General features: G+C 28.3%; 1 protein-coding gene across 6 annotated transcripts in view; it reads right to left on the bottom strand.

Annotated features, from left to right (window-relative positions):
• LOC122851467 (zinc finger homeobox protein 3) overlaps nucleotides 1-14,462 on the bottom strand; it is a 199,444-nt gene that overhangs the window by 56,009 nt on the left and 128,973 nt on the right. For all 6 annotated transcript variants that reach the window (XM_044150703.1, XM_044150709.1, XM_044150708.1 and 3 more), the window contains 2 exons: nucleotides 11,424-14,327; nucleotides 10,844-11,330 (listed from right to left, as the gene is read on the bottom strand). In XM_044150703.1, the coding sequence (XP_044006638.1) occupies nucleotides 10,844-11,330; nucleotides 11,424-14,327 (3,391 nt within the window). The remainder of the gene's footprint in view (nucleotides 1-10,843; nucleotides 11,331-11,423; nucleotides 14,328-14,462) is intronic.

Raw genomic sequence — 14,462 nt, 5'->3', positions numbered from 1 at the left:
TGCCACTACACGCACGGACTCTTCTTGAATTTTATTTATTTATTTATTTATATTTATATATTTTTTTCCTAATAAGCTTCGTACAAGCTTCTACCCGTTAGTCATACATTTATATAAAGGGGATGTTGCTTTACTTTCCCTGTCCACATTGAAAGTTCTCAAGATACGTATCCACTTGGTTATTAATGTATGTCTGTCTATCCACCCTCTCTTCAGCCCTTATTCTGTAATATGTCTATATACACTTTAACCAGCTTGTCTACTCGACCAAACTATTCGTTTTCTTATTTTTTTTTTTTATGATATATCACATATAAGTCAAAAATAAAAAATAAAAATGAAAATTTATATTTAACCGAAAAATATCATAACAATTGTTTGTTATTATTTTTAAATTAAAGCATTTAATTTTTTTTTTTTTATTTAAATTTTTTAATCAAGAAAAGCTGGGTTAAATTGAAAAATTTAATATTAAATTAAAATTATATATTTAATGGTTTTATAAATTATTAAGATTTTTATTTGCTTAATTTTGAAATTTTTTTTAATTATAAAATTAATTAAATAAAAATGAATTTTATTTTGATGATATGGCTAAACTTTTTTTCTATAATTAAATATATTTTCTGTAAAATTTTCAAGTAATTTTGCATTTATTTGAATGGGTAGTTTTTTAATTTTTTAATTTACAAGTGTTTATCAATTTTACCTCAAGTTTTTTTATGATTTTATTATAATTATTTCTTAACTAAAAAATAATGTAGTTGAGAGTCGCTGATTTCATGAGTAAGATTGTATTGATTACACTTGAAGCACCACCCACACTCTCCCACTCCCACCCAAGATATGATTTTCTAATACGCGAAGCCATTCCACACCCTCGACTACAGGTATGTCTTTATAATACCTAATGGATATACCAGCAAAATTACATTTAATATTACCTTTTTCTTTTTCATAATATCAAAGCAGTAGTTGTAGACTTATAACCACTAAAATATTGATTGATTTGTATATTAAAATTTCATCAAAATAACTTAACAATTTTTATGATTTTTTCTTCTATTAAAATATATAACATTATTAAAAAATAATGTTTTGAAAATTGAAATAATAAATTTAAAATTTATAAAAAAAATAATAACATGAATTTTTTTTTCGTTCTAAGAATAAAAAGAAAACTCAAACAGCTAATTATGTTTTCAGAGAGATTCTTGTTTCTCGTTAGTTAGCATAATTTTTTTTTTATTTTTTTTTGTGAACAGTATATGTGTACTGTTAATATAGGTATGTATATGTATCCAGCAAATGTGAATTCAAAGTCTCAACAATTCTTGAAAATTATACAAGCTAATCCAAAAGTAGAGGCCTCGCGTAAAAGGACACGAGCGTTCGCGGTCACTTCCTCCCCGTCGATTTACACTATAAAAAAATTTAAATGAAGAAAAAAAAAGGGAATAAATAAATAAGAGAATTGATGAAAAATAAAAATAGAAGATCAAGTATATCTCTTATTTATTTTTTTTTTCTTTTCACCTGGTCCATTGCAGTAAAAGCTGGTATATCTTTTGCTGAATGTTGCATGTATATATTCGCATTCGCATCTATCTATCTCATCCATTCGCATTGCAATGTATTTATCCGCATCCAGGTACCCTCGCCTTACAGATATAATGGCGTTGTTTAATGTTTAATCATACCCACCATGTACCCCCAGAGTATAATCAGAGTATAATTCAGACAACAACTTCAATCAACTGGCCGCGCCGCCAATCCAACGTAAACTTACTTGCTGATCTGTGGTCGCGCGGGTTCAAGCCCTCCTTTTCCTCCTCCTCCTCATCATTCTTTTACCCATCAGTATATAGAAATGTAAAGCTGAACCGAGATGTACGTGTACCTCTTTACCTCACTCATAAACCAGTAATGCCAATTCAGTGATGATCTTGACTTTTGTTCTTGATTTGTTTTTTTTTTTCATGAATAGTATGTGCACGAAATAGATATGATTTCATATAAATTGAAAAAAATATCTTCTTCTTTTTTGAGTTTAGAAAATAAGGAGGAAAAAAAAAATTCTAAATTAAAGTTAAATTTCTTGGAATTTTTAAAAAATAAAAATGATATTTTCTTTTGTCTGATTATATACAGATTTTTCTACTTATATTTTTCTACTAAATAATTAAAGCTTTTTATTTAATTTTATTATTATTATATTAAAAAATAATGTTAAATTAAAATTATTTAAATAAAATGATGAAAAAAAATTTCACAAATAAATAAAAAAATGCTATTTTCTCTAGAGTGAAATCATTATCTTGATTTAGAAAATTTTTATCCAATTTTTCCATTTATACACAAGAAAAAATTGATGAGAATGACAACGATGCTTTCTAAATGACCATCATTTTTCAAATTCACAGTTAAATAATAATAATTAAATGTCAATTTTCATTCATATATATATTTCCTAATATTTTTACACGTGACAATGACTCATCATCATAATTATCACTATTATTATAAAAAAAAAAATATAAAAACGTAAACTATTTCATTTATTTCCTTATTTTTTTGTTCGATTATTAATCCCTAATTCCCCAAGCCAACACCAAAAGCCAATGACCCATAAGAAACAAAAAAAAAAGAAAAAAAAATCAGTTTCCCTTGGGAGAATTGTTTGATACAACTCATGCCTGCTATTCAAGCACCATACTTGCCATGAAATCGTGAGACTAGACATCACGACATAACACGACAAATGTAATTCAAGTTTCAATATACACCGATTTTATATTTGCAGTATCTACACCCTTGTAAAATTAAATGAATATCAATATGTGTGTGTGTAGCTGTGTGAATATTCAATTCAACTTCTTGGACTTGAATTAAATCGATACTTTACGACACCGTTAAACTTGGAAAAAAATAACAAAATTTTTTACCTGTTGTTTGTTTCACTTGTAAATAATTATATTAAAATTCATTCCTATTATTTTAATATCGTGTTAGTTTCATTTTTTTTTTTATACAGTAATTTTGGACTTTATACTGAAACAACAAGGTGAAGAAGATTGAATAAAGCAAATAATTTAAAAATAAGAATTCATAGAAAAAAAATAAATAAAAAGAAACGCCGGCGCGTTCTCGATGTTGTATCGGGTTTCACGCGTGGACTCACGGTAGCCATCTCAACACCCTAAAAAATTCGTCTGTTTTTTTGACGATGAATTTCACGATGTAGAAACTAATAAAACAAGAAACAAAAAAAAGCAAAAAAACAAAAAGGATCAAGTGGCAGAGTAGTCTAAACTTTTTGCGATCAGTTAGGCACGACAAAACACGTCGTCACAGTGTTATATACCATACACACGGATACGATTTCTAATTTTTTTTTTTTACATTTTTTAAATATATTATATTTATCCCTTATACAAAAAGCAAATTTTAAAAGCATTTATTAGCCAAATAATTGAGCTCAATTATACTCAAAACCAAGTCACGTGCCAATTGTTTATACAAATATTATTTTTTTGACAGTTCTAAATTTATACAGTAAAAAAAAAAATCTATCTATATAATAAAAAATAAAATAAAGATAAGCTATTTTTTATGAAAAGAAGAAGCAGAAAAAAAAATTGATAAAAAAAGACAACGCCCGGATCTCGATCAAAAAGGGGGATGGTTAGATTTTTTTTTTCCTCCTCTCAATTGCCCGTTACCGTTCGATTTATATATATTATATATATTTTTTTCTATACTGTTACATTATTATTTCCCCCAAGGTACACAACACCTATATATATATATTTTATTTTTTTCAATATTTTTTTATATCCCCCCCGCGTGTGAGTCACATAATGGGCTCTATACGCGACACGACCTTATGATTTATATGCCTCATAGCTTTTGTATATTTGTGTGGATCGTTGGACGCGCGTGGCCTCCTTTTTTTTGTATATTTTTCTGATGTTTTTTGATCTTTAGTTTTTTAGGTTCTCACCCCGCGAGATAACATAAGGGGATTGGTTCTTGATCGAACACTGTGGCCGAACAATTTACACGCTGAAAAAGGCTAAAGAGGGGAAAGTTAAAAAAATGAATACTTGCATTTTGTATACTTTAGCTACTGTATGTATATATATGTTATATAGAAATTGATGATGGAAAAGAGACGAGAAGAGCATGATGATATTGTTGTTCATGTATATATAGTATACAAGTTTGATTTCACACGGGACCTTTCGAAACATATTACAAAATCGATATAATTAATAGGTTTTTTAGACTGATGGGATCGGGTAACATATGGCCTTTCTTTTTTTTATCCTCTTTTGTTTTGTAATACTTTTTTTTTTATATATGTATTTTTTTATTTTGAATTTGGTGGCGGCAAAGGACCGCCACCTCAAAGTTGACCATGCTAAAACCGAGACGGGATTAGAAATAAAGGCTAAAGTTGCGTCTAAAATAATAAAAAAAAAAAAAAAAGGGTTTTAAAAAAAATCAACTAGAAAATTCCTTACTGAATGCTAATTTCTTTTGCGGTGCGTCTCCAGAATTTAATTTGGATACGGTAAAAGATCGGATCGCTCTTGTGAATTTTGTTTTTTTTTAAATTTATATTTTAACTTTTTTCTTTTGATATACTAAATTTAGTCAGAATTGATTTAATTAATTCTTAATTTACAAATTAAAAATATATAACTTGCGAAATAATATCAATTGATTTAATCTTTGTTTTTTAAATATTAAATTAACTGTACTATATGTAAAATTATAATACAAATTAAGTTGTATATATATTTTTTTATTTTCTTAATACTTGAAATAATTTCTCAAATAATTCAAAATAATATATAATAATTTGAATAACTATTGAATTTCAAATGTATAAATGTCAGGTATTAGGTGTCAAAATGTTATCATCATTTGAATTTTTTAATGTATATAAATGTGCAATAGACACGTGCCATACAACGCACAATGTTTAAGCCAACAGCTAATATGTGCACACGATGTATAAATTCAACCCTTGACTATATACTCGTTGTATTATACAGAAAATATATATAAGAACGAGCACGCGAGCTTGCAGCCACAGTATAACTATACTTAGCATAATTTTGCAAATCGTAGTCAAGAAGTAACAGAGAGAAAAAGAGAGAGAGAGAAAGAGAAAAAAAAAAATGAAAAATAAAATAACCGAGAATAAGTGAGTGACATTGTACAAAATTACGATCATTTTATTCGTGTCCCTCTGCATAACTGTTCAGTGTTTTCCATTAGCATAGGGTTTATTCACTGTATACCTCCTTCCTTCTCTTTTTTATTCATTATTTTACAAAATATAGCGAGACTAAACGTTGCCACGTGGCTCTAACCGACTTTATATACCAGAACAATTTGTCGCGCACGCGTATGCTTCATACACAAGATGATATTATAACGAATAAAAGGGGTATAATAAAATAAATAATAGTATAAATAAATATACAAGGATATAATAATGTTAAGTTTAAAATTATCTAACTCTTTTGAAAGGCGAAAAAAAAAAAAAATGTATATATAAAAGATTAACACTAGATATATTTCACCTTGAAGTAAGACCTGAATATTTTTTCATATCGTTATAAGAATATACAAAATTTAATTTAAAATTTTTGGTTTCTTATGGAACACGTGACCTTCCTACTGACGATCTAGTTTCTCCTGACAACAATAACGACACACGCGTCTATATATTTTTTATTCTCGTTTTACTTTTTTAAAAAAAAAAAAAAATCTTTTTTTCTATTTCAAATTTAAATTCTAATCGTAACCCCTCGAATTTTTTTTATTGCTTATATTTTTACTATGAGATTTCCATGAAAATTGACATAATGGATATTTGAGATAGTCGTGTGTGTATGTGTGTGTGTGTGTTATTCAAGATGAAAATTCGAGTCAAGCATCACCTCAGCTCGCGAAATATATATAAGTCATGAAAATCAATTTAAATTTTCAGACGTCAAAATGAAAAATACATACATTTATTTGCTTCGTATATATGAAAAATTCACTTTTTTTTTTTTTATTTAAATTTAAATTTTTATTTATCTACTTGATTTTATTGAACGATATATATTTTGTAAGTTGTATATTATCGATGGAATATATATGTAAAAATCAAATGGATGGAATTTGAAAATGTACGAGAGTTTTGCCATGCCAATAATACACAAGCCAACATTTATATATAAATTTTGTAATGTTAAGTTACAGAGATGTCAGAGTGACGAAATTTCAAAGGTATAATTCAAATTTGCTTGTGTATATATATATTCGAGTCATGTATCAAAACCACCGACACGTCGTTGTCGTTGTCGTCGTCATCGTCAAGATTCAATTTAAATCCAACGGCTATAAGTTTTCTCCTGGTTATTCTCGCAATCATTACCATTATTATACAAAAAAATAAAAAAAGCTGAATATAATGAAAATAAATAAAGAGTAAATTTTCTCTCCTGATTTAAACTTGAGACAATGATCAGATGTGCTCAATGTAACTTGAAATTCCACTGTCTTGATAAGTACACTTTAAAAAAGCAGATGAAAAAAAAAAAATAACAAAATATAATAATAATAATAATAATAATTTAGAATGAAATAAAAGAGGAGAATGAACCGCAGCTAATTACTCAAACTGCACGACGAGAAAACAGCAGGTATCCCTGGGCCAGAAGAGAATCCAGGAGAAAACCTGAAAGGCGGAACCTCTTCGTGGTTGTTAATCGGTGGCTGTGCGACGTTATTACCACTCGAAGAAAATAAATAAAAAAATATAAGTAACAATAAAAAAAGGATAAAGACAAGGACACGAAAAATAATAATAATAATAAATAAATATATATATATACTTTTGTGATATTCCATCCTCAAGTAAGTTCCACGAAGGCCAGAAGCCAAGATATTCAACGGGCGTAACGACGGTAGTTGCTTCAACTTGGCAAATCTTCAGCCTTTTTTTATATTTTTTACTTTTTATTATTTATTTATTTTTTTTATCTCCTCACCAATCATCTTCTTATTTATTATTACTTTTTGTTAACTCTGAAAATGTCGTTGATTTGAGATTCATCAAGGTTGTTCATGGCCACCCGAGCAGTAATCATAATTCTCCAATAATAATACAACATTCTCATATAATGAGATAAAAAAATAAAATTTTAAAAACTAGATCATAAACAAAATAATAATAATTTAATAATATAAAAAAAATTATCTCACTGTATATTCACAATGACGTTGACAAGAATTGAGACGAGTTAATTCAATTTAAATTCCAAGTACAAAAGACGAATATATATATATATCGAAAAAAATTAAGTCAGCAAATACTAATCATATTTTAAAAGTCACCAAGTGAATAAAAAATTGCAGTATCAGTGCTTCCCTGTCCCATTTAATTTGCAGGTCATTTATATATCATATAATTTATCAGCATTTATTAACATCAAGTAATCATTTCAATTTAAAAAAAAAAAAACAAATTATATATATAACCAAACTTTACCTGCTCATAGTAACTCTTTATTACGTATTCATTATTAAATATGTATTTTTTTTTTTTAAATAATTTGTTTATCATTCAATTAATAATATTATTAATAATTATTATTTTAATACAGGCAATCAACATGATTTACTAATACACAAAAAAAAACATGCTCACATATCGTTTCCAATAATAATAATAAAATATAATTATAAATTCATAACCATAATAATAATAATAATCATAATAATAATAATGCTGTTGATTGAAAAAAAAAAATAAATATAAAAATTGATTAAAGGAATAAATGTTGGGATAAGGTTGACATTAAATATCATATATAAAATAATAATGAACAAAAATAATTAATCTTTCGATAGTATAGTTTTATTTTAGACTAGAACGGAAGAAAATAATAATATTAATAATATAATAATAATATAATAATAATAATAATGATAATAATAATAATAATGAATAATAATCATCATTATGTAAAATAATAATAAACTATATACACAAGTATAAATGGGACCAACATACATGTCATGAGTGTTTCGATTTAGTCAATTATATTGACTTCGCATATCTGATTTAATTTTTTTTTTTTTTTTATTTAACTTTTTTTTTTTTTTTTTCATGTGTCTCTACTTATTATCTCTGTGTATATGATTTCATATTTTATTTTTTTTTTTTCTTCTTTTTTATTTTTATTATTTATTAATTTTTTTCTTTTTTTTTTTCTTTATTATACATTATGGTTTTTTTTTTTTTTTTTTTTTTTAAATCATGATTTGAAATGTGATGGTAGAGAAAAGTGAAAAAACGCATTATTGCCACACCCTCGAGGACCCTCAAATAAATTTAAAAAAAAAAAGAAAAAATTATATAAAACAATAAAATAATTATGAATAGAAAAAAAAGGAAAAAAAAAAAAAAAATTTATTTTTGTTAATTTAAAAATGGTGGGTGATCGAAAATGTGGCATATTGATAAATTAAAAACGAATGAATATAAAATAATACATAAATGATAATTAATGAAAATTGATTAAAATCAATGTTTGTCATGTTATAATGGCGGATATATAATATTAAGTTTGTGAATGTATGTGCGCTTGCGTCTCTTTTCTCTACCAAACGTGTGACATGTTTTAAAAAAAAAAAAAAAGAAAAATATAAATAAAAAGAAAATGAGGATAAAAGGGGTCTGGAGAAGGAGATATAAAAGAGGGGGATATTAAACCACCCCCTGTGGGCGTACAATGTCGTTGGAGAGGGGTTGAGTATGTGTATGTATGATACGTTGTGTGGGCAAAAGAATCAGGACCAATCGAATCAAAGATTGTGAATTCTTATTTTTTTATTTTTTATTCCCGTTTGTTATTTGCAGTCTCGCGAATAATATGAGCAAAAGGGTTATATATATAGTTATTTATTTACAATGAGTTTCGAGACCGGTTGACGATAACGAATGTAGTAAGACACAAAACGAAAGATGACACGATGTTATATTGGAATGGCTTCGGGGTGGCTTTATGCGACAATGAAAAATCAAGGAAACTATATAAATTGGGAAAAAAAAAGGATATTTTTTTTTTCATTTAATAAAACCATAAAAAAAAAAAAGAAAATAAAATCATAGAAATAAAAAGAAAAAAAAAAAAAATCTTTGCTACTTAGAAATAATAAAAATTTAGAAAAAAAAAAAAAAAAAAAAGTGGAAATTTAGTCACTTTTTTTTTTTTTTTTTTTTCTCTCGTTATTCCATTTGCTTCTTTTTTATTTTTATCTTCTTCTTGTTTTTTTTTTTTTTTTATCTATTAATTAAAAATTTTATATTTTTTTTTTTTTAAATATTCACTATTATCAATGTGTTTTTTTTTTTAAGTTAACTCTTTTTTTTTTTTTTTTCTTTTTAAATATTGAATCAAATGCTTTATTTATTTATTTAATTATTTATTTATTTATTTTAACTTATCATTTGACAGTTCAATTTGCTCGACGGATAAATATAATATATGCGAATACAAGATCCGTCGGCATTGTTTATTTTAAATATACTTACTATACTTTGTATTTAATTAACGTCAATAATTACATGCTACTATAGTCTTTACTGTACAGCAACTTATTTTTCATTTAAAAACAAAAAAAAAAGAAGAAAAACAAACAAACTAACAAAATGTCTTTGCTCTCTTAATTGTAGCAATGAAAATTTATTAATATTCATCATCGTTAATAATTATCAGAAGATTTTTTAAAAAAATTCTTTGTTATTGTTATTGTTGTTTTTTCTTTTTTTTTTTTTTTTTTTTTTCTCTTAATTATTATTTCTAATTAATTTGAAAAGAATCGACTCATTCTTTTATTCTCTTTAATTTATTTATTAATTTATTTATTGTATTCTGAATGTGTAAATCCATGCGTTGGATAAAACATCATCAGTGTACTACATTCATTTATTTTTTTTACACCCGTAGTGTGTTTATTTTTTATTCTACTTTTTTAACATTTAATTTAAATAAAGAAGCGCGAAGTTATTGTAACTTTCATTTTATTTATATTTATTTTTTCTAATATTGATTATTTATTTTCAATTATTTATTAAATATCATTGATCTTGAAATGTTATTATTTTTTTTTTTATTGTTTATCTCGTCATAATCCACTACAAATATAGTTATCTGATAGGAACTTTCAGTATTGCCTAACACTGGATATATTATTCGTACTATATATAAAATTATTAATAACCATTCATCTATATAAACACGACAGTTAAACGGACCCCCTAGATTATCACACGGGCCACCCAAAAAATTTATGTATAATATTCTTATTAAATAAAGTAAATACAATATTTATTAATGAAATAAAATAATTAGAAGAAGAAGAAGAAGAAAAATAAGAAGAAGAAAAAGAATAATATATTAAGAAAAAAAAATAAAAAATAAAAAATGTGGATCAACGATAAATACGTGCACGACGAGACGAACAACTAATCATACAATAATACTGGATAATATTGCGCGGGCGCACACATTAGCATAATTTTTACACTCTCATTATTTCCACTCATCATATTGATAATGATTCATTTCATTTCATTGTTTAATTATTTCACACAAATCATTCCCGTCCCGAGAAAATTAAAGGTATAATAAAAAATTGAGTTTAAAAATGAGAAAATTTTTGAGGTGCGCTCGCGTGAATATATCCAGTTTAATATTAACGCTTATATATTAATATATATAATCATGTTGATGGACGCGTTACGAGTCTAAGAGGTCAGCCAGACACTCACCGGGGGTGGTGATAGCCGTATTGGCTGCAGTCTGCTGTTGCTGTGATTGAAACATCGCCGTTGGATGAAGAAACAATGAACCATACATCATACTATCATCATTGGCTTGTTGTGTTTGTTGTGATTGTTGCGATTGTTGCAATTGTTGTTGTGATTGTGATTGTGATTGTAGTTGTTGTTGTTGCTGAATTGCCGATTGATTGGCACTTGATTGAATATTAACACTAGTACCACCAGGAATAATTGGTGCACCAGGTGTTGGTGGTACAAGACTACCATCTTCAACAGCAATACGAACCGATTCGATGTGTCGTCTTGAGAAGACATGTTCTTGTAGTGGTGATTTTGGTGAATAACGGACAGAGCATAGCCGGCATTCGTCGGGACCAGTTGGTCCACGATGAGGTTGTACAGCAGAACCCTCCGCCGGGAGACCCGCCGCCAGTCTAGCCTTCTTCTCCTTAGCCCTCGCATTCTGGAACCATACCTGCAACTCGTTCTCCATTAGTCCCATCATTTCTTTCCCACTATAATGCAATCAAAGATGTTGCTCATTCGTCGTTGTTGGACCGATGCTCACCTGGACGACGCGTTTTGGCAGTCCGATCTCCCGGCCGAGCATCTCACATTCTGCCATTGTTGGTGTTTTATAATCAGAAAATAATGACTTCATAACTTTAACTTGGGTTGCTGACATTTGTGTTCTATATCTTTTACCACCGCCACCACCACCACTAGATTGATTAGCACTGCTTGTATTACCGCTAGTTGGTGTATTTCCGCCACCACCACCACCACTACTACCAATAACACTACCGACACTACTACCAATACCACCAATTCCACTAGTTGCACCACTACCTGATAAACCACCAATTGTCGTTGATAATGTACCACCATGCCTTGAACTTTGTGTACTTGATGCTGGACTTGGTGGACCACTTTCATCATCCATAAATTCAGTTGTTTCACTCATACTATCATCATCACAAATACTTCTTTCTGATAAATCAGTTAATGGTCCACAATCACTACCAATACGAAAATGTGATAAATTATGTTGTTGTTGTTCATCAAGTGAATGTCCTAAACTTGCTAAACTTAATTTCATTGGTCTGCTTAAATCAACTGGTTTACTCAAATCTAATGGTGATTCACCAGTACTACTTTGTGTACCTTGATTATTTGTTGTACTATTATTTGTATTATCAGTTTTTCCATTACTTGTTTGTGCACGTAATTCAGCACTCCAATAATGTTTTAATGATTCTTCATATATTTTTTTTAATGATGCTTCCATATCTGGACCAAATGATGGAAATAAACCTGGTAACATATTTGGTGTACTTGGATTTGATGGTACTGATTCCATTGATAATTCTTCATCTGGTATATTATCAATATTTATTTCACCACGTGCAACTTGATCAGCATGTTTACTACTTAAATGTGATTCTAATGCTGATTTAACTTTAAATAATGCTGGACAAAATGGACAACGTTTATTTATAACTTGACTGTGAGCACGAAATTGTCCTTTACGTTCACGTGCACGTGTATTTTGAAACCAAACTTGTACAACACGTTTTTTTAATCCAACTTCACGTGCTATTGTTTCAAGCATTTTTCTTGATGGATTTGATTCAATTTGATATTTTTGATAAAGATAATCTAATTGTTCTGGTAATATTGTTGTTCTTAATCTTTTATCTTTTGGTTGTTCACTGTGTTCAGAATTACTTCTACTTTCATTACCAATACTTTCTTCAAAATCTTCAAATTTACGTTTACGATCTTGCATCATTGCAATAAGTGGATGTTGTGAATCAGAATTAGCACTTGCATTTAATGCTTGTTGTTGAAGTATTCCAAATGGTGAATCAGGAGGATAAGCCGGTGGAAAAAGGGAAGGATTCATCATATGTACTAGTTGATGTTCACGCCATAATTCAAATCTACTGAATACTAAATTACATTTGTCACATTGAAAACTAGCTTCTTTTGATGATTCAACTTGTGATTGTGTTTGTTGTTGTTGTTGTTGTGATGTTGGTGATGGTTGTATATTTGGTGATGGTGATGTCATTGGTTGTTGAAGTTGATCACTCAAGGTTGGTGTTGATGATGGATTATTTGTTGTTGTAGTTGTTGTTGTCATCCCAATTGTTCCTGTTGTTGTTGATGCTGTTGTTGTTGGTGTTATTGTTAATGAAGGATTTATTGTTGTTGTTGTTGCTGAACTACTATTACTATCTTCAGAACTCATAACAGCAGCAACTTGTGCTGCAGCTGCTTGTGCTTGTGCACTTCTTTTAGCATCTTCTTCTTTAAAACAATGAGTTTTTTGATGACGTATAAGTTCATAATAACGTTGAAATACAAGTAAACATTTTTTACATTGATAATTTAAACCTGGTGTACGTTGAAAACGACCAGAGCCATCATCACCTTCACGACCACCTGGTGTTACTGGTTCAGCTGCTGGTTGATTTTCATAAACTTTTCTTGCTTTTTGACGAGCATTTTGAAACCAAACAACTATAACACGTGGACTTAAACCCAATAATTTACTGAGATATTCAAGATCATCATCTTTTGGATATGCATTATTTTCAAAAAATTCTTGTAATACTTTAATTTGATAATCAGTAAATCTAGTGCGATTTGCACGTTTGCCGGAACTGCCACCAGATGAATTGCTGCCATTGCTATTACCGCCAAATGAAAAATCAGTGGGTCCACGACCCGGACTGAGTGATCGCTGTGGGGTAAGAGCCATCGCGGCAATTGCACCTGGTAAAACAATACCAGCACCAGGATTTGGACTTGTAAAACTTTGTGGTGCTATTTTTGGTGGTAACATTGGTGTACTTGGTGTATTTAATGATAATGTAGCATGTGATGATATATCATGATGAATACCAGAAAATACTGAACTCATACTTAATGCTGGTGAATGTGGACGTGATTGTTGATCACCAGAACTACCTGGTGAATGATGTTGTTGTAAATCATCTTGTTGCATTTGTTGTGATGTAGTATCAATTGGTTCTTGTTTTATTTCAATTGTTGTTGGCATTGTTGTTATAATATTTATTGGTGGTGGTAATGGAGCTGGTGGTGGAGGTGGTGTTGATTGTTTATTTGGACTTTTATCATCTGATGAACTTCCACCAGATGCACTAGAATTTAATGGTGTTACTTTAGCTTCACCAGTTTTTTCATACTCTTCTAAATTAAGAGTTGTACTTGGTGGATTATTAAAATTATAAGGACTGTCTTTATTACGTTGACGTTCTTTAAATAATGTATTTCTAAACCAGTGTTTTATAACTTTTGGTGGAAGACCACTTTGAGCTGCCATATCCATTATTTGTTCTTCTCCGGGTGAATTATTTATGTCAAAATGTGCACGTAAAATTTTTAATTGATCATCGGTTATTCGTGTACGCGCACGTTTTTGTGATGCTGCTGCATTTGCTTGCTGTAAAATTTAAAATAAAAAAAAAAATTGTTTTTTAATAATTATTTTGTAAAATAAAAAAAAAGTCAAAAATAAAAATAAAAAAAAAAAATAATTTACTCCGTTATTGACTTGAAAAAATATTTTTATAAAAAA

The sequence above is a fragment of the Aphidius gifuensis genome, linkage group LG3 (genome assembly GCF_014905175.1).
Source record: "Aphidius gifuensis isolate YNYX2018 linkage group LG3, ASM1490517v1, whole genome shotgun sequence".
Lineage (NCBI taxonomy): Eukaryota > Metazoa > Arthropoda > Insecta > Hymenoptera > Braconidae > Aphidius > Aphidius gifuensis.
This window is presented reverse-complemented; position numbering and strand designations above follow the sequence as displayed.